Source organism: Lygodium microphyllum, chromosome 2 (assembly GCF_053477565.2).
Source record: "Lygodium microphyllum isolate KBCC chromosome 2, Lygodium_microphyllum_v1.1.10, whole genome shotgun sequence".
NCBI classification, from domain to species: domain Eukaryota; kingdom Viridiplantae; phylum Streptophyta; class Polypodiopsida; order Schizaeales; family Lygodiaceae; genus Lygodium; species Lygodium microphyllum.
The window spans coordinates 94,257,023-94,278,272 of record NC_141136.1 but is presented as its reverse complement, the minus strand read 5'-3'; the positions used below and the strand labels follow the sequence as shown (position 1 = coordinate 94,278,272).

The 21,250-nt window shown below is 40.6% G+C and overlaps 1 protein-coding gene across 4 annotated transcripts in view; it reads right to left on the bottom strand.

Annotated features, from left to right (window-relative positions):
- The window catches only part of MOS14 (ARM repeat superfamily protein), a 256,030-nt gene that overhangs the window by 185,065 nt on the left and 49,715 nt on the right, over positions 1 to 21,250 (bottom strand). For all 4 annotated transcript variants that reach the window (XR_015693625.1, XM_087696211.1, XM_087696202.1 and 1 more), the window contains exons 3-10: positions 20,724 to 20,786; positions 20,422 to 20,469; positions 20,192 to 20,338; positions 17,358 to 17,495; positions 16,773 to 16,813; positions 2,916 to 3,007; positions 2,574 to 2,701; positions 953 to 1,024 (exon numbers count right to left, since the gene is read on the bottom strand). Coding sequence is in view for 3 of the 4 variants with exons in the window: in XM_087696211.1 (XP_087552337.1) it covers positions 953 to 1,024; positions 2,574 to 2,701; positions 2,916 to 3,007; positions 16,773 to 16,813; positions 17,358 to 17,495; positions 20,192 to 20,338; positions 20,422 to 20,469; positions 20,724 to 20,786 (729 nt within the window). In the remaining variant the exon portion in view is untranslated. The remainder of the gene's footprint in view (positions 1 to 952; positions 1,025 to 2,573; positions 2,702 to 2,915; positions 3,008 to 16,772; positions 16,814 to 17,357; positions 17,496 to 20,191; positions 20,339 to 20,421; positions 20,470 to 20,723; positions 20,787 to 21,250) is intronic.

Sequence of the window (21,250 nt, the reverse complement as noted above, 5' to 3'; positions counted from 1 at the left end):
CTTTGGACAAGGGCAATACTAGATAGCAGAACACCAGCCAAGTATCTCCATTAACAAAGCCACTTTTGTACATCAGCAGAAGACTAACCAAGCAGTAAATCAGCAGAACAACCAAGCAAAACCCATTCCCAAACATGAACAAAGAGGCACCAGGATTCCTTTTGGCTAGCAGAATTGTGCATCAACACTTGTCATGACCCCATCTACTTTTTTATGTTTTGAATCACTGCAGATGCAAATGCTTCTCCACCCACTCTCCTAAAAGCTGCATGTTTATATCCAACGAAACTTTTAAGCCTTTTGCAAATTAAATGCTTTATCCTATGCGTTGTCAATGGATGACAATATTAAGCGCAACAAACTTTGGCAGTTCTCATGCTCACCATTAATTTCTTCACCATTCACACTCTATGGTGCCCAATGCTGATGTTTTCAATGAGTAATGTGTGCCCATAGCTTCAAAAAGTAACTATGCAATTATATGTGTTTGTGTGTGCTCTCAGCCAAAGTATTAATATCTCAATCAAACGATTCAGTATACCTTAGATTATTCAAGTCTTCAGATCTCTGTGATAATGCAAGAATGTTAGTAGTTCTCTTGAAACCATAAAAGAGTCAATTAATGTAACTATAGTTGTGTAGCTAGCAAGCATCTAAGTTGTACCACTGACTACTTAATAATAAGCCAATTCTAGATTTTATTTTGACAGTGCATAATAGTTTCACATGAACATGCCTTTTTGTAAGTAAAAGGAGAAAACCATGTCAGGCATCTCGTTTTGTAGAATGTTCAAAAGTGGGATTTCAGAGTCATGGACAGGAAAGCCTCAAGGTTTAGGATCCCATATTAGCATTGTACAATGCAAACAAGCCTTTACTCTTGTTATTTTGTTTCAGCCTAGTATCCCAGATAACTAGCATTGATGACTATTAACAGATCTGACACTATTACCTCTTCATCACCTTCACTCTCTAAAGCATCCGATAGACTCCTTTGCCTAGCTTCTTTTTCAGCTAAAGACTTCTGCTATAACAAACCAAATAACAATTCATTAGGAAGTGGAAAAGTGTGCAGCCCTAAAACAGGCAATACATAAGACAAAGTACATCTACCCATATATGAACAAAGGACTAGGAGGATGTATACAATGATGCAGCTTCAAGGCAATACCAACAAACCAAGGCGTAAAAAGGCATTGTGATACTCACACAAATCTAGGAAACATTACATAAATCAACCCTTTTAAAGAAAATGGACTTCATAAAGGTGGAGCAAGTGGTCAAATCTCAGGAGAACCAAGTTGCAGAAAGTTTTCATTCCTAGTTCCTCCCCACCATTCTGAACACACATTCAATGGCCTTTAACCTGGTTAACCTCTACACATCTCTGTTGCAAATCCCAGAAAGACATAAAAGCTGATGAGATTAACAATTTTTACCCAAACGCTTGTATGAATCCAAGGTCAATAGTTAAGCAAGAGAAACTTTCTACAGGCCAAGACACGAGCTGGTGGTGTTACTTGCCTCTTTTCACATCCAGTTGAACCACTATCGGGATCAGGCAGCCACAAAGACCTAGGAGATGATCAAACCATCTAGCTTTACCTTCCAATCCATGCCATATACCCCACCATTTAACCACCCAATCATCCAATTCTACATTTACTTGACAGGTTTTTGTCAGACATGAATACTCTCATATAATTCCCAAAATACCTGACTTGGAGAGATGTAACGTAGTGTCCAAACAGCACTGGGTCTTTCTCCATACTTTCTGGCATTTTACAATTCAGAAAATTTTGGTATCTATTGGTGTCGACCTACTTTAGGACATTATCGACATTTTCAGACGTAAACAACTCACTACCCCTCACTTGTATGGTTCATTTCAGAAAGAATTTATGAAGATGTAACTTAATGACCAGTACTGAGTCTTTCTACCTAATTTCAGGCATTTTTGCGCCTCAGAAATTTATTCAGACAGCTTTTAGAAAGTTTTTTGTATTTATTTGTGTCGACGTACTGTAGAACACTACCAACATTTCGGAATATAAATAACCCACTGCGCATGAGTTGTACAGTACATTTTACTTTGCAGAATCAGAACCTCGCTTTCAGCACTTTGTGTTTGTGTCCTCTCCTCTCTTCCATGTGTGCAAGTTTGAGCATGTGAGATGAAAGCAGCATCCAGTGTCTTTGTACACAGATGTTCCATTTCATACTACAAGATAGGGTTCAGGTAGAACTTTCAGACAAAGCAAGAAAAAGGATCCCAAGAAGGGCTCCCTACCCATTAGAGTAACAAAGCAGGTCAGTGTTTTCTTTGACCTCTCTTGTGAATTCCCAAAGGAGCATATAGCCCCTTGGACATCTAGCTAATTAACTGATACTTTCTTTTAAAAAGTATAAACCAAATGCATTGATTGGTGAGAAACCAGACAAAACAGCCAGATCTGCTTAATAGCAACCTCCAGATATAGAAGTTCCAAATGCAACTAAAATGCATTACTTAACAAACAATCATAACTGTAGAGTATTGTGCATAGCTTGAATCTTTCTCAACAACGACCTACCTTCAAAAAAGCAGTGAACCTAGCTCGTAAAGACATCACGCGTGGAACCAAAACTTGAACAAGAGGCATCTGCTCAGCTAATCCTCCAGGACTCCCATTGACTGTGAGTCGGATCAATTCAATCACAGCTGTTGAAAGACATGCAGTTCAAATAAATCTTTAAAAACCTTCTTGACATCTATTAAGCTTCTAAGGACAACAAAATCACTATCCTGAACCCTTAAGATGGTCCTTGCTTTGACTCCAACCGACAAAAGAAAAGCAATACAATTTTGTACAAAGATACTGCCATCCATAGTGTGGACAATAAATAGGACTAGGCTTTCAAGCTATCATGCATACCATCCACTGCAGCGTCAAAAGTATCATCCGTATTCAAGCCTGAGAGGGCAGCTGCCACCAACGGATGTGATGCTAGGGTTGAGGCTTCGATCCTGGAATGCCAGTTTTAAATAGGAGAAAGTTATAGCAAGAAGAGAGAAGGGGAGAAATAACTAAACTTCTATTCATATGATGGACGAAGATAGATATGACCAGTATATTTATTGAGAATGCTGATTACTATTGAACATAATCAAACAAAGCAAGGGGATGAATCAAAAACAGACCTAATGTGATTAGATCCCCATGTCCCTTTAGCCTACCTAAAGCAATAACAATGAAGTACAGATTACAAAAGATAAGCTAAAATACAAGGGAACTTAACAATGTTCTAAAACATCAGAAGTATCCAATAAAACCAAAACTCAATAATATCCACCCAGCAAGAGAGCCAACTGCAAGATGATCTTCAATGAAAAATTTCAGTTAATCAAATCAGAAATTGAAATAGGTGCATGTGCTTCTCTTACATGTTCCGATTCAATTTAATAGGCTCAAAACTTGATTGTGGCGCCAAGCTTTGGCTCCAAAGAGTCTTCATCAATCCAGTTAGACGAGACAACGAGACAAGCACAACAGATTGCTGCACAAGATTCTTAGGGGGACTTCCAAGACTTATATGCCTGTGTTTCTGAAAAACCATAGCTCTCATTGCACAACATTGCAGGAGAAGTTGAAAAGTCCAATGAATTTGAAGAATTCATGCACAACAAGTATGGTTCAACTTACCTCCCTCCTACCAACTTTTCTACTATATCCGGACAGGTTGGTGAGGCTGCCCACCTCTCTGATCAAGGAGGACATACGGCATTTAGGACAATTGGTGAACCCTTCAAGTCTTATGAATCAAAACCCTCTCCTATTTTTCCTTTCAGTATGAAGGATTCGGATTATTTTCAATGAGTAAACTTCAATAGAGGGGGCTCTCAAAGCACACATCCTTCATCAGTTATATCTACATTTTCTATTTCATTTGAGCATGTAAATCAATCTTCTCAAATCCCCCTCATTCCACCCTCTTTTGATCCACACCTCGATTTACTCTCTTCATTCCAAAACCTCCGATTACACTCCACTTCCATATCCAGCACACTAGGAGTTGGATCCTCCATCTTCACTCCTAGAGCTCTCTCTTTCTCTGCTCTATATTCTACCTACCCTCACTTCACTACCTCTTTGCACCGTGGTACATCGTTCAAGAAAATCCCACCCTTTAACATTGTGCCTTACCCACACCCACAAGTAAGCACATTAATTTACCCTGGGACAGCAACGATGGGTATCCCCCACAATTCTCCCAAGCACTCATCTCCTCATTTATTGACCTCTCACGTGCACGGATTTCCATCCTCTGCTTATGGTGTGCTGTCATACACTCCATGGGTCACTCCCACATAAGGATTTCCATCCTCTACCCCATCCCTCCCCCTCCTCCATTGGCTACTCATGCGGCCACCATGCTTATGCCTAGTCAATCCAATCCCACTTTTAGATTCACTATGCACACTTTATGCATACACAGTCAACACTCTAGAATTCATTTCTACGTGTACTCCACTCCCTGACCCTATCTACCTTTTCCATCCTGCAACACTACTACTACTATTGCTACGGCTAAGAATGCCTTCACAAATAAGAAACGTTTTAATAGGACGACTTTAACCACTTGGTTAAACTTCCTGCAACAAGCGCTCGAATCTCAAAGTCTTTGGGACCTAGTCATTAGTCTCAAGCCTATGTCGGACCCTCAACTAGCTCGCCATGATCATGTCCGTCAATGGAGAGCTCGCAATGCCATAGCCAATGTTGAGTTAATGCAAGATTTTCTTCCTGAGTTCCACTCTTCCACTCTCAATTATAGCATTTTCCCCTTGCATCCGAGAGTTGGAGTTATCTCATCGACCACTATGCAGTGCAAGATCACACTCGACGTATCAATCAACTTTGAGCTTCAAGAGTTTTCCATGAAAAAAGGGGACAATCTGAAGGTCAAGTTGGCTGAATATCGACAGTTACTAAGTTTGCCACTACTAGCTCCCTGAAGTTTGATGACGATCAAGTTACATTCTTTCTGAACAAGCTTTTTAAAAAGTATTTCCACTTTCTCCAACACATCATCTTGTTACCCCTATTGCCAGTTTTCTACGACTTCAAATGTCAGCTCTTGCATTATCCAAGGTTGCATGATCAAGTCCACAAGAAGTCCTCCTCACATTTTTTTTCAAAGAAGGATCTATTTGCCTCTATTTTGCAAGGAAAAACCAAAGGTGGCATGAACTCATAAGATATGAACGCAACGCAAAACAAGGGTTGTGAAAAAATGCTCTAAACACAAAACAAATCATATGCAAAGCACAAACTGATAAACATAGAACACAATTACGGTTAGGGTTAGGGTTAGGATAACCCAAAGGCAATAAACACGATGAATAATAAAGTAAATGAATAATGAATATATAGTGCTCATGCAACAAACACACTATGCAATGAATATTAAACTTCGAATTCTCATCTCTCTCGGATCAAGGCAAAGATTATGAGTTGTAGAGTATGTCATACTCCGAAGGGATCCCAAATCATAGCAAAGATAACCTCCAAGTGTCGAACACTAGCAAACGCAACCAAGGAAAACTAGATCTGATGCAGATAATAGTGCAGGAGAAAGAAAGACTAAAAACGCTAGTACCTAAGAAGAGAGGAAAATTAGGCGACAACCGTTAGGTGCAAATGCAGCCTGTGGAGAAGAGAGAATATTAAGGTGTCGGCCAAGAACTATAAACGCAGCCCGTGGAGAGGAGAGAAGATCAAGGAGACAACTCCATACTGCTGGCAACAACACCAGATATTGATATCAGCATCAGACGCAGCATGCAAACTACAAGCAAGAGCTCTAGGGTACTAGGTGAAGGCTCAACTCAAGCGCCAAATAGTAGCAGATAGCTAGGGAAAGCTCTAATTGTAATGTTCTCCGCGAGTGAGATATAGACAACAGAGATACAACTCTTCAACCTACAAAAACGAGATTAGGGGAGAGTGGTGGCTCGCATGTCTATTTATAGAAAGTTTGGGACACCTAAATTAGGGTTTCGCATGTGAGAGACAGTAACTCTCTAGGATCGCATTTCATTTCAAAATAAAAGGTTTCTCTATTAAATAGGCATGTTTTTGTGTTGTTTAAGTCAAGCCAATGCATTTTTAGCTCAACACGCCCTCTCATGCCCAAAACACAGTTGTGAAAAATAAGCCCTTTATATTGATTTTTCACTTACCGCGAGGCGTCCAAGGCGTCTCATCCCAAAGCAACCAGAGTAATGGGCAAAGGATGCACGTCGACTGCCCAACGACCTACCAAGACTACAAAAACAATGGTTACCTTACCAAAAGGGAGCCCAAGTAATCACCCCAAAGAGACTAGGGCATCGGACCAAGAATGCGCCTCGATTGCCCAAGGGCCTATCAAGTCCTACAAAGGCGGATGGGATCAATAGTAAACCTTCTTCTTTAGGTTTTTTTTTAAGGACTGTTGGTGCAAATTAATCAAAAGATTTAGTATTAAGTAATGTTTCAAATCTGTTTTCCTCCCATTGAATCACTATGCCCCAAAGTACGAGAAAATAAGGATAGATAGCTCCACCATCTTCATAAAACAAGCAAAATCATCCCACACACTACTATGATAAGTGCCTAGGGATTCTTGAGAGTGCAAGTGTACCAATCATATGGAGAATATATGAAGAGAAAAGCAAGATGGGTAAGCAAGTAAGATAAGCAAAGCTAGCATGCAAGCATAGGAAAAAATTGCCTTTGAAAATTGCCATGTGCAATGCCATGATTATGGTCGATCTAGAGTCCACCACTCAAAGAGTGACCAAAAAGATATAAATGCGCACAAATGCATGTTTACATGAATAGAATGCCTATGCATAGGGTAGTTCAGAGATGTAAGTATTCATGCTTATGTAGAATGTGATCCAACAGTGCCACTTGGACAATGCCCTTGCAGGAGAATTGTTCACTTACCCAAGAGCCCTTTTACAATCATATAATCTTGACAGTGCGAATGAAGTTACAAATGTCCATAATAAATAATACAAAGTAATAAATATTTGAAAGTGAAATTTTGTAAGCATCATCACTATCACTATTAAGCGAAAAAAACCACCTCTTCTCAAACTAGAAGAAAAAGTAAGAGCAAGGTATCCTCCCCTCGTCAATTTGAAAAAGTAGAGAAGGGTATACCCAAACCGTTTTGCGATAGAAGATACTATATAACTTATGTTGACCGCCTTGGTCAAAACATTTATAAAGTTATCACTGAATGGCACAAACTTTAGGCAAATGATGGCTAGCTCAACCTACTCTCCAGTGAAGTGACAGTGAATTGCCACGTGTTGTAATCGAGGAGTAATGATAGGATTGTCCGCAAGGGGAATTGCACTCAGGTTATCACAGTAGACAACTATAGACGACTCGTAAGGAAATTGTAGTGCAGCCAACAAGTTTCTCAGATAGATGGCCTCAGTAGTACCATCGAAGAGAGCCGATACTTTGCCTCAACCGTAAAAGCCGCCATCGTCTCTTGCTTATGGCTAGCCTAAGAGATGGGTGTCATCCCGAGGTGTAGAGCTAGCTGCCATGGGATCGCCGAGTATCAAAAAAATTTCATCTAGTTAGAATCAATGTATCCCTGCAAGTATAAACCATGACCATAAAAGTACACACAGCATTTTTTGTCTTAGTACTACGTAGAGCTCTCCCTTCCACTTGATTAGTCAAGTCTTCACAAGCAAGTACAAGATATCTCATTTGCCAAAGACTTGTAGGCATCATGACCAAATCCACCACCCACTTAAAATGAAGAGACAATGGATATGTGGGTTGCAATCCATCCCGATGTCTCACAAATGAATACATTTGGCATATTGTATATGTTTCCACAAAGTGAGAAACATCCTTGTACATACCCTACCACCAATATCTTTCTTTCATCTTTGCAAAAGTACCCCAAACACCTCTATGGCCAGCCCACAAGCTCTTGGGAAAAGAACCAAGATGAGGGGATTAGATATTTGCTTGGAAGCAAAGGACCAATCAATAATTTGGGGCAACATATTTTCTGTTAATCGAACTTAAGGTATTGGTTAAGTTGGGTTAATAGGGTACGGCCCTAATCGAAGGACATAAGGGTTAACAAACAAACCCTTGGGGATCTTGCCAAGTCGCAATTGATCCCAGATCGAGTGCTAATTATAGATACACCTTAAATATCTTAACACATAAAGATAAGCAATCCAATGAGACATTCTAAGTGCATTAAAATATTAACTAACCAAACTAATTGAGAATGCAAGATCCGGACTAGTATGAATCAACCAGAGTAATTTCCCTATAACAAAACGATAGGTATAAGCATCAAAAGACTAACCTGAGGTATCCTTGTGCACTGGCCATGTTTAGTTAGTGCAATACTGCTCCACCAACTATAGGGCGTACTTCTGCTATGATAAAAAGATACTTCTCTTGGATCTAGCAATCTCCATTCCCAAGAAATAAGACAACACACCTAAGACCGTCACCTCAAAAGTAGCATAAAGTTGTGCATTCATTTCTACTAGAGCCACAGAATCTAAGTCAATGAGTAATATATCATCGACGTACAATAAGATATAGCTAATCCACGCACTAATGGTATGCACATATAGATTTAAATCATAGGGGATAAAATGATATCCATGAGTCTATAAGCACTCACCCATCCTATGGTACCAAGACCTCGATGCTTGCTTCAACCAATAAAGAGCTTTCCGCAAGCAAAAAACCTTGTCAGTTTGGTCAGCAGACAAAAAGCCGAGAGGCTACTCCATATACTCTTACTCCTCCAAATAACCGTTCCGAATGGCACTATTAACATGCATCTGATAGATCAACCCCAACTGTGCTAAGCGGTGAGCACAACCAACAGACAAAATGATATCAATCAAGCGGTAGGTGCGAGAGTTTCTTCATAGTCAAGATCGTGCTTTTGCCTAAAACCTTGCACTACAAGGCAAACCTTGTATTTATCTAAAATATCATCATTCTTAGGCTTGGTCCTAAAAATCCACTTCGTTCCAATGACCGGCTTGTGATGACGAGAACAATCCACCAATATCCAAGTCCCATTGCAATCAATCCCATCCAATTCCTTCTTCATGGCCTCATACCAAAGAGGGTCCTGGAGAGCTATAAACAATGATGCATATGAAGCGTAAGAAACGAGCCGAAAACCTTCTAGGGCCCTCAGGAGTGAAATCTAGTGGAAGAATCCCCAAATCCTGCATAGTCTGCTGGTACCAACAAGGTAACGGATCTCGCGGAGGAGGCCTGGGAGCTAAAGTATCGGTAGCAAGATCAAGAGCATACAGTAGACCCGGCTCAGTAGGCACGATCTCAAATGAGCGGAGGCAAAGATGAAAAGTCCCGTGCAGGAGACTGCACGATGTCCCTCTCATCAAAGATGACATCCCTCCTAACAAACCCTTTGTTCATCCAAGGATCGAATAAACGATAGGCTTGTGCTTTAGAAGAATAGCCCACAAAGATCAAGAGATCTACTCGAGGCGTAAGCTTTTCTATCTTGTCATCAAGAGTGTGCATAGTATAAGCACGACTACCAAAAACTTTGAAGTGAAAGCCAACATGTCGAGAGTCAAAAAATATCTTGTACGGAGTCTTTTAAGAGACCACTGCAGTCGGACATCAATTGAGAATATACACTAAAGTATTAGCAGCCTCAACCTAAAAGCACTCAAGGAGCTCTGTTGAGAACAACATACAGCATGCCATATTCATGGTTGTCTAGTTCCTACACTCGTTATGACTCCATTTTATGCAAGGGAGTTAATAAAGGTAAGCTAGCGTACAATGCCTTGCTCCTGTAGAAACTCAAAGAACTCGTGGGAGGTAAACTCGCTACCAAAATCACTCCTCATAATACCCACACGACAACTAGTCTTGTTATAAACTACAAGTTATGAACCAACAATACCCGAACACTAAAATAAGTGAATGCATCGGACTTGTACTTGAGAAAGTACACCCATATGTATCTAGAAAAATCATCCACTATCAAAATGAAATACACTGCACCATTCAAGGAAGTAGTGGATGTGGGACCACAAAGATCTACATGAATGAGCATAAGGGGTTCCACAGCACAAGTGATAGACTACTTGAAAAGGGTGTATGATGTTGCTTACGTAGCTAACAAGCTTTACAAACCTCTCGAGATAATTTTAGGCGTGGATGGCCCTCAACCATCCCCTAACACGACAACTCATAAAGAGAGTCATAGCCAAGATGTCCTAAGTGAAAATGCCAAAGACATCAAGAGTCCATGGGCTTCCGTGTGGTGGCCAAAGCCTGGAAGCAATGGAACTATGAATCACGGCCAATCAACTCAGTAACAAAGTGTGTCATGTGGTAAAGGCCATTAGGCTATGCCTTGCCTCAAGCAATCATTAAACCAATCTAAAGAGTCTAGGACCTCAACTGTGGTCGCGATGAAGAAAACTGCTCGCCCCAACTAACAAAGTTGCTAAACGGGCAACAAGTTCACCCCAAGCTAGGGGACACGATAGACATCATCCAATGAAGCGAGATCTGTATCCCGATTAGTGGGAAAAGTGACACAACCCTTGGTCTGACTCTTGATCAAGGAGTTGTTTTCTATACAAACACTCTTGAGTGCAAGGGCTCGGGAAATGAAAATGTCCACTCTAGGAGTCATATGATGGGTAGCTCTACTATCCACAAGCCAAACGCGTACTGACGTACTTAGCTGTGACGAGTAGGTCTCTGCAAGCACCTCATCAGGAGGAAACTCACAGAAGTGAACGAGACTCACATCCAATGTCTCTAAGAAGACGATATGGACCTCTGCAGACTAGTCAAACAAACCCTCTAGAGTGGAGTAGTTTGCCAACTATGATGACTGACCGGTAATATTATGAATCTGACCTCGCCACTACCCCTACCTCTGCTAAGGGTTACCACCACCCTGCTTTCCTTATTAGGGGTTACTGAGCTAGGGTGTGGGGGTCTGATTCTTAGATTTTGGCTATGTGTGTCTTACTTTAAATCGACACTCAACGTCATAATGGCCAACCTTTTGACAATGTTGACAATACCTATTCTTTTTAGGTACAATTTGCCATCCAGATTTGAGAAAAGATTAACCCCTTCCTTGGGATTCACTAGTCCTATTTTGATTTTGATTTGAGTTTTGTTTGCCCTTGCCCTGTTGCCCTCTCTAAGAAGGTGTAGTGTATACACATAAAGCACCAATTTGAATTGCAATTTCCATCTTAAATATTTTTCTTTGTCCAATCTTGATTTACAACTAGAGCTCTCTCTAACAAAGATGTGTTATGAAATTGATCAAACAATCGTGCGTAACACAACAACCGACACTCAAACTTGTAAAATGTGGACATCTAAAGCTGTGAAATCACCTGTTGCACAAAATGGAAATATTTTCTTAGCAGCTTGTTAAGGGACAGGGTAACCTGATTGTCAATGGACTTAGGAGCCCCAATGGTTGATAACTCAGCAAGGAGACGTTGATGGCACAACATAATGATCGGATAGTCCACTAGGTAATGTCATAAAGGCAAATTGCGATACCAAACGATCCACACTCAAGTATGTCTAGGATGCACTCCCTAAGGGATAACCCCAAAGTGTGTGTGTGGGAGGTCGAGTCTTCATCACAGGTATGCCACCCAAAAATGGGTATGTAGCAATCCTAAAGGCGATGCCTAAATATGCAAAACCCCCAATGTGTTGTGTGGTGGATAATGTGGTACACTTAATGCAAGCAATAAGGAATATACAGTAGAAGATAAGAGAGGGATGGGTGGAAACCTAAATGGATTTGTGATGGATGTTCTTGTGGGAAACATGCTTGGTTCCTTTTGTCCATTAAATGCATTAAATGAAGATGCACCTGCTCCATATTAACCATGAGAGAGAAAATCGTTTGAAGAAAAAGGAAGGGACACAATACTTACAAGTTCTTCTTTTAGCTTCTCACCTAGTTTTGAGTTCATAAAGAAATGCTTGTCATCCTTATTACTCACAAACCAAAGCTTGTTTTAAAGAGTCCCTTCTTAACAAGCATCCCGCGATTCAACAAAAAATACAGAATCACTTGGCATAGAATCTGAAATAATAGGATTCATACCTAACATTGAAGAAAAGAAATATTGTGGAAGTGATGTGTAATCTGAGCCAAGTTTCACTTGCGGATAGCCAGTCCATAATGGAGATTTTGAAGGTCCTACAAGATCATTAGTTCTATGCATTGAATCTAACACAGAAAACTCAAGCCTGTCTTCAATGTCCTAGTGAGCCCTATGCACAAGAATGAGCTCATACTCAGCAACAGGCATTGAATATGGTTTGTGGACTCCATGGTAGTCCGACAATTCTCCACCTGTGTTAGATCCGGAAGTAGCAAGCTAAAAGGCCCACTCTTGATCGTTTTTGTCCATGTTTCGTTGTGGAGATTAAAGCGGTGTTGTGAATGTGTTCGAAGTCATCTCACCTCTGGGGCCAGATGATAGCAGATGGCTAAGGAAAGCTCTGACCTCAATATCCTCTGCGAACGAGATGTAGGCAACAGAGATACAGCTCTTGAGACCTGCAAAAATGAGATTGGGGAAGAGTGCTGGGTTGCATGCCTATTTATAGAAAGTTTGGGATACCTAAACTAGGGTTTTGCATATGGTACACAATAACTCTCTAGGATTGCGTTTCTTTTTAAAATAAGAACGTTTCTTTATTAATTAAGCGTGGTTTGGGACTATTTAAGTCAAGCTAATGCATTTTTAGCTCAACAAGGATGGCATCCCTTCCTCAGACGAAAACAAAGAAAGTAAACCCATCTGGCAACAACTCCCTTGAAAGAATAGGTTTTCCACACACATGCTAGAGATTGGGCCATGTGGACGAGGAATACATTGGACCAAGGCCCTAGGTCTCCTACCTAAAAAACCACAACAAAGTGTTGCGACTACACCCACTCCTATTGGACAATCCAATGGAGATACACCTCCCACTACTGCCCCATCATCTGCTCCTTCTAGCACAGTTGCTACTAGACATGCAGTACACGGACAGCCTCACAACCCATATCTTTCACTACCCCTAAAGGATTAGCTAATTAGTCTGTTGGCTCCTCACCCATTGCACTCTTTACATTCGTTCTAGGGTCGCCTCCTGTATCCCATCCCAGGCACATTTCTCCACCTCAACATGCATTTCATTGGTAGCGACCTACTGATGGAAGAAGGCGATAGTGGACACATCCTTAGATTTTCCTTCTTTAGTCTTCCACTACATTCACTCATACACACACTCATTGCACATCTTTCATTTAGCTTTACTTTTCTATTTTGTTTTACTTCGGATCATCTCACTAGTTACCTCTATTTTACAGATTCAAATCTCTCTTGTAAGGTTTTGTATTTTTAGTGTAGGACTAATATGCATGTTTGGATTGGTCCTTCTTGGGCTAGAGACATGGGATATGCACCATTCCTTTTGTAGTTTCATCTTCCAAGAAGATTTTCTCTTCTACCAGCACAGAGGCTTCCCCTCCCGAGGTTGATCGTGCAACATCTCTCTTAATGGCATCATGGTGGTGACTTCTACATTCTTGCTCTTCCAATCGGGATGCTTCATCCTCATCTTCATCTATCATCGTGGTCTCCCTCTTGTATATCCCCTTTGCATTGCATCATCATCATCATCTTTGTACAAGGACACTTGGGAAAGTGAACAATTTTCCCACGAGGGACACTATCCAACTAGCACTTGCAAAAACATTTTGCATAATGTGTTGCATATGCACTTGGGAATTGATTATGCGAAGCACTCTAACCAAGAGGTGGTATTAGTGCAATTGAATTTGGAAAAGCTTTTGATTATTGGACCGGTTCTTTCTTGCAAAAATGATACATACTATGGGTTTTGGGCTGTGTATGTCTCAATTGATCTATACTATCAATGTTGATGCTTCTTCTAGGTTTATGTTAAATGATAGTGTTACGAACCCATTCCCCTTATGCGCTTAATCCGATAGGGCTGTCCATTAAGCCCTCTGTTTTTCACCTTGGCAACATATCGAGTGCTCATCATGTTATCCTATATGGTGAATACTAGGTAGTAGGCAAGTTTCTCTCTTCCTTTTGGATAGCATTTTGTTGCCTATTCATGATCTTACATGTAGAGAAGTACAATATTCGTAAGGCTTGTTTAGACAATGTTTCGGCATGCTTTTGGTCTCCATGTTAATGCTACAAAGTCATCCCTCATCAGCTGCACTAAAGCTAACTTCTAGTCCTTGGGATGGTAGCACGTGGTGGTGCCTCGTGGCAATGTTGTTAGACACATGGAATATCCTTTGGGTGTTGATGTTTAGTCAAAATACTTGTTGGAATGGATCTCCTCAAAGATGGAGGCAAATTTTTTCTATTGGAAAACACAGGTATGGCCCTTTCATGTACGCCTGAAAGTAGCCCAAGACATCATGCTATCCATGCTTACCTACTTTTTACCACTTCTGCCTTGGAACACTACTTTCTTGAATGCTCTTACGAAACATATCCATTTTATGTTGTAGAAGAAGGACTCCTTGCATACAGGTATCTCTTGAATTTCTTGGAACCATGTTTGCATCCTGAAGAGCATGGGTAGTGGGGCGATTTTGGATGCACAAACCCATATGGTGGCCCTTCATTGGTAGCTCATATAGCAATGTGTATTGATCATCATCCTTGGGTCTTTATAGTCTGCTTCTTCCTGAAAGACGGAGGTATTGTACATGGTAACACCAACATACAAGCATCCTGGTGGCACATTCTTAATTCTAATGCTCACTTTTCCACATCCTCCTCCATTTTGGTGAATCATTTGGTTTCTTCTTGGAGGCTTGTCCTTTAGAAGGTTCGTTGGCATCCTACAAAGGGTTTTCTGGAGGCAAATTTCTTTTTAGTTAGAGTTGTTAACAGTGTTGCGACTACTCTCTTCCGATAGGAAACAGGATGACAAGCCCAAGTTCAATCGTATGGAATGTCTAGGTTTGTCTTTTGTTACAGATGCCACTTTGATTAGCCATGGGGAGCTGACATCTTTCCATATAGCCATGAGAGTTCTTTGGATTCCTCGCAGATACCGCAACTTGTGTGGCTGGATTGAAAGGTTGCTGCAGCCTTTTCCTGCACTTGACTCAGATCGCCCTTAGCAAGATTGAGATCTTGCTAGCCATCTTTGTCTTCAAAAGGCTTCAACTAAACAAGGGTATCATCTCTTGATGAAGGATTGGCCGATTACTAAAGTCCCCCTTGATTCAGCCCTTTCTAAGTGTCGAATCCCAAATGGCAACTGCTTTTTTGTACCATCAGCGTGGAATCGTTGCATCATACACTTACTTCCTACCCTTTGGCTAGGAAAATTTGGGCTCTTCCGACAAATATTTGGCAAGAGGTTCTTGGTCTATCACTGCACCCTTTTGATTGGGTTTTTGCCGAGGCCAAATATCCCACCCTAGTGTAGCCATGATCTTTTAGCTCCTTGAAGTATGATGTTGAGATTCCAGCCATTAATATGGCTGATGTATAATATTTTTTTTATTATTAAAAAGTAACCAAAATAATGATCAAATTTTTAGAAAAAGTATGTTAAAATTAACAATACTCTTATTTTTCATTTAAAAACTAAGCTTTTATCATGTAACTTTCTTTAGATTAATAAAATATTACTTATCCTATTTTCTTAGCATTTTTATCTTTTAAAAACTGCTAAGGAAAGGAGAACTCTCCAAATAATTTGCAATGTAGGCCAAAGTTTTAAATTCATTACAAAGTCGGTCATATCATTAAATCCCGCTTTTTGCCCATTAAAAATCTGAGGCCCTTTTCAATGTCCAGAACTTTCACCAATTACATATATATGGTCTAGGAGCATTTCTGACAACTCTTTTTGCCACCAAAAGTGCCTGGCTTGCTGAGGAAAATGCTACCATGTCATGAGTGCACTGCATGAGTTGATGAAAGCTGAAGCCATAGCATTCATACTTCCAGTAGATTTGCAGTAAAAGCCAACCATCCAAATGCACTAGTTTGGTCTACACAAGAAGGCCAAGCATAGCCCCATCAAAGCCTGGCAAAAGATGCAATACTATATCACCATTTCTTGGTGACAAAGAGGACGTCTATAATGAGACTGTTGTGCACCATATGTCATGTGCAAGAAGCTTAATATCAAGGTCTCGACCCATCGTGAGAGATAGAGATAAGAGGCTGAGACATATCTACACATGTTTACTGTAAGTTCACAAGGGTTGCTGGTCCTGCTCTCAACCTCAGACCTGTCTTGAATGGGCATTCTATCGTTTCACATTGAAATATGCTTCAGTATGCTATGCATTAAGATGCACACAATCTATCTATTCAGTGACTAGCATGATTCAAAGAAGAAAAAAGTGATAAATAGATTGTAAGTCATGAGATTGCGCTGTAACAACAGACTCTTGTCACTCCCACTCCAAAACTGCTCTTTCAACATTCCTCACATGCAATCTAGAATCAAAAACATGAAAGCACAACTGAAATCACAACTCATCTTATCAAATGCAGCGTATTTTCAGAACTTTCATTTCAATCATGGACTAAAAGCCATTGTCAATCTGAATGACAAGCAATGTCCTTAACTCCTCAAGTACACAAACATGAAATGACATAAACAGAAACCATTTATCAAATGAGGAAGGCTTACCCATATGTGTAACGAAGCCATGCAGCAAAAGCCCGTAAGACCTGATGACATGTTGAGACAGAAAAGGTGAGGCCTTAATCGGTAGAGGCAAGAAACTATGGCATTGCAATTCTGAGAAATCTCTTCGTATCATAGGCATAAGCAAGCGTGCACAATCTGGATTTAGTGACTTCGCTGATTGCATCGTAATCAAGCATAAAGGTTGCTTATGCATATCTACTCTTCAATAACTTTTTATGTAGATTACCTTATCCAGACAGATAATTGGGCCCCAAATGATCACAACTCCATAACTTTTATATCTGGGATGTACATTTGACATGATTTACACAGCACAGAAAATAAGCTGTTTATAGATGCCGGATGCATAAACAAGCATGTTTTCCTTGCAACTTCCCAGCAATTATGCAAGTATAGAGTTCATGAGGAAGCTACGAACCAGCAACTACTAAAACCCTTAAATATGCTATCTGCTCTGAAGCTGCCAAGTAGATGTGGTTTACACCGTAATGTTTTGTTACAAATTAGATTTCATAATTCAGAGGCAGTTATCCACAGCAACTGCTAAGAGTTTCAGTGTATCACCTGCTCAAGCAGATTGACTGAGCTCTGAGATATGAATGCTGTCAACAAGTTGAAAGCATCATTTACTGATGACACAAGCTCTTTCTCAAATTGGCGTCGCCTTTCAGGGCGCACTGCTATTTTGTAACTGTGCGCCTCCTGTAACAAACATGACCAATTCATTTTTTGAGGAAAAATGCTTAATTCTCCAAGTATTGACATAATAACATGCAAGCTCAGTTATGCAACCAATCTGCATATAAAAACTTGGGCCACAATGCATATATTAGAGAGACAATGTCTTCATAATTATTCTAGGTATTTAAAAAACTACATTCCCCTGTCTTCAAAGGAGCTTATGTATGGTGTTCTTCAGCAAAGTGGGGGAGCATGCAGTGGCAATTCTACCAGCAGAAGCAGTAGGAACCTGCAACCATAATATAGCAGAGACAGGTAGACTCGTAAACAAGATGCTAGCTGAAAGAACTCAAATGTCCTCCACCCTTCTTAACTACCAGAAAGTCAACCTAGCACTATACACATGCCCAGACATGCTGGCAGTTCTTCATTTTCAGTTGCCCAGAATCCCTTCTTTCTTTCTTCCAAGAAAGGAAATTTCTATTAATAGCACCTCAGCAAAAAGCCTGAGGTAAAATGCAAGGTACAAGGAACTCTATGAAAAGTAACTAAGTACATCACAAATACAATGGTTGCGTGAACAACCAATCTGATGGGCTGTAATGCCAAACCATATGAGGGGCAGTATGGAAGAAAGTGCCTAAGTCCCATGTCCGCAAGAAAGCTTCTCTTCTCTTCCTCATCCCCTCAAAGCTGCCCTGCATCCTCTCCCATCTCCCGCAGGGAAAGTGAATGATCTCTTTCTAGATCCTTGATAGAGTCTCCACTGTGGATACATCCAGAAGGTCAATAATACAACTGCATCTTGCAGTCCAGATATACCAGGCTATGATACTGCCAATCAACTCCCATCTGTGGTAGTATCCCCGGTTCCATTGCGCTTGCGAGCAATCTAGAGTGGGATCCTGCTAAGATGTGCCCAAATATGAGAAGAGAATAGCTCTGAACATCCTCATAGCCACACATTGGGCACCCAAGATCCCTTCTTTTTAACCCAAACAGGGAATTTCCACTAAAACCCCCTAGGTACCCAAAAAAAAGGATAAAAATAAGAATAAAACAATCTCCAAATCTTCAATCCCGGAAACGGTAAACACAAAAAGGGAAAAACATCACCCTGGCTGGCTGCCCTCAAGGGAATATCTAATACAAGGGCTATGATAAAACTTAAACATTACATCTATGTTTTTGACTCTGTTATTCATGTCTCTTTTGTGAGAAAATTATTGATGAAAGGCTCATCTCTCTCCAAAACTCTTGCTGCCAAGCTACAGTCTACATGTACTCATACACCATTGATGCACATCCCATACACTATAGGGACAAGCTGTCTTACTTTTTTTCTTGCTTTTTCCTTGACCACATCCTCAGACAGTGGACACATAAATCTTGCCTGGGAGAAGCCCCCAAACAGTCCCTTCTTTGGCTACAGTACCAGACTCGAAAAGAGGATTCAGATGAGTAACATCAGAATCACTCCAGCAACCTCCCTACATTGGGACAGATAGGCATCTCTTCGACCTTCTTATTTGAGTTCTGGAGGAGACTGGGTGATAGCTTTGTGCCCAAATGATCTTGCACTTCCTTTGGCTTGTTCACTATAGGAGCTTAGTGGCTTGGGAATGGCAAGATTCCAGTTGCTTACTCCAGCCCAAACAAGGGCTTTTGCGCGAATACCAACCTAGTGTGGAGAGATGCTAGGGTTTGCAAAGAAAACATTGAGCGTACAACCACAACTGAAACACAGAGAACTCAAACACAGCTGTACGTGATGATGATGCAGCAATGGCAATGGATGCAAGCAAGAGAAATAGGGGATAATGGGATGCAAATGGTGGCCAGCCCATGGAATCGTCAATCCCTTTTATCGATCTTTTGAGCCAACTGTCCTACCAAAATTCTTGATTCTCATCTTCTTAATTAATTGTCGAGAATTTCCCTTTGGAACTACACAAGAGCTGAAGAAATTAGACAATAATTTGAAACTAACTTAGGCAAAAATCTGTGGTAGCTTAACAATGAAAACATTCTTGGGAAGAGGGACCTCATACGCCACAAACAGTATTGCAAGAAACATAGATGTCCTTACCATGGTGCCAGGATGCATGTGTGTCTCAACAAAGCATGCAAGCATGCCAAGTTCAAACATGACTTTGATGTCCAACTCACCAGGTTATAGTTACGATGACAATGGCTGATGTCAAAACTCAACCAGCTATTTTACATGGTCTATACTAACCGGTTGGCAAGAGACATGCAAAGACTCTTCTCTCCCTCAACAAAGCATCTTTGAGTGGAGTGGAATTCTCAAAATGGAAGTGCCAGTCAGGCCTCATGACAAAATTAAGATCTTAAGTTTGGAAGTTCTTGGTTAACATGTTTCATATGGCAGTTCAAAGAACGAGACCTCATAACTACAAAAACCTTTCTGGCATGAGTGTGTCTGTGAGTATGTGCAATGAGGATTGGAGAAGGTAAGCTCAGTGGTTTGTAGCGTTGCTGAGACAAATCAAAGCTGTGGCTTCAGCACTCTCAATTTCTGACCAAAGGCTCCAAATTCTTATCCAAAGACCTCATGATACTGCCCCTATGATGATCTATTATCAAGTTAAAAAGTCAAACCACAGACTTCTTCATGATTGGACCAAATTGACCTTATTGCAATCAAAACTTTGCATTAAGGAGTCAGAAGATAAGATACAAATTGCAACACCAACCTGTGGCAGGACGGTCAAAAGCTCCAGAAGACTCGGTGCAACCTCAGGTTCAGAAGCAAGTTCACTTTCCAACCATTTTATAACACCTCCACTGCCCCATTGGTCCACAGGAGTATGCATCACCAATGCTGCTAATCCCAAACAGAGCTGCAAATGCCAAAAATATCCTAAGCCATGAAGCTTAGTCAATCAGACAAAGGATTTATCTTTATTATAAGCCACCACAATACCTGTGTCCTCACAGATGCTGGTCCTTGCCGAAACCTTTTCAACAATATCTGTCAAGTAAATCACCAGAAACAGAGACAAATATCATTACAGCCATGTAAATCGCTGCTATAGAAGTCTCACAGAGACAGCAGAAGGACCGGGACCCCAAAACATGCTGATTTCTCTCAGCCAAGTGAACTTCTAACTTAAAATGAAGCATTTTCTGAGTCCTGACATAAAGCACAGGCCCTATGATAACAGAAAGCTCATAATTTTAGGTGAAAATTAAATGTCTCCATAACCTACTCAAATCAATACATACCAATAAAGAGTCTCTCAAAGGGATCACCGCTGTGGGTGGTAAATCATCAAAATCACATTGTATCTGGGCAAAGAAAGAAAATGTGATAATAAGCACAACAATCCACCAATGTGATAATAAGCACAATAATCAACCAATGTGTACATTGAACATTATTGTACACTAAAAATTACAAGTGTGAAACAACAAATATACAGCATGAAACATCATCAAAACAGAAGCTACCTTCGGTCCAACACACATGGAAACGCATTGAAATTGAGCAAATGATCACTAACTGCATTAAAAAATCGAAAAGAAAAATGAAAATACCCCACATACAGTAAATAGACAGCTTGCTGAGTGGCTTAGGAAGCTGGACACAGAGTGCATGTCGCTCCACGCCAAAAATGTAGCACAAGTTGAGGGAATACACAAACTTAGAAACATGTTCGAAGAACGTCCTAGACTAGAAGAAGGCAAGACCCGAACAAATGTCATTGACAAACTCACTAAAATTAGAGAGGGGATTCACCATTTACTCCCCC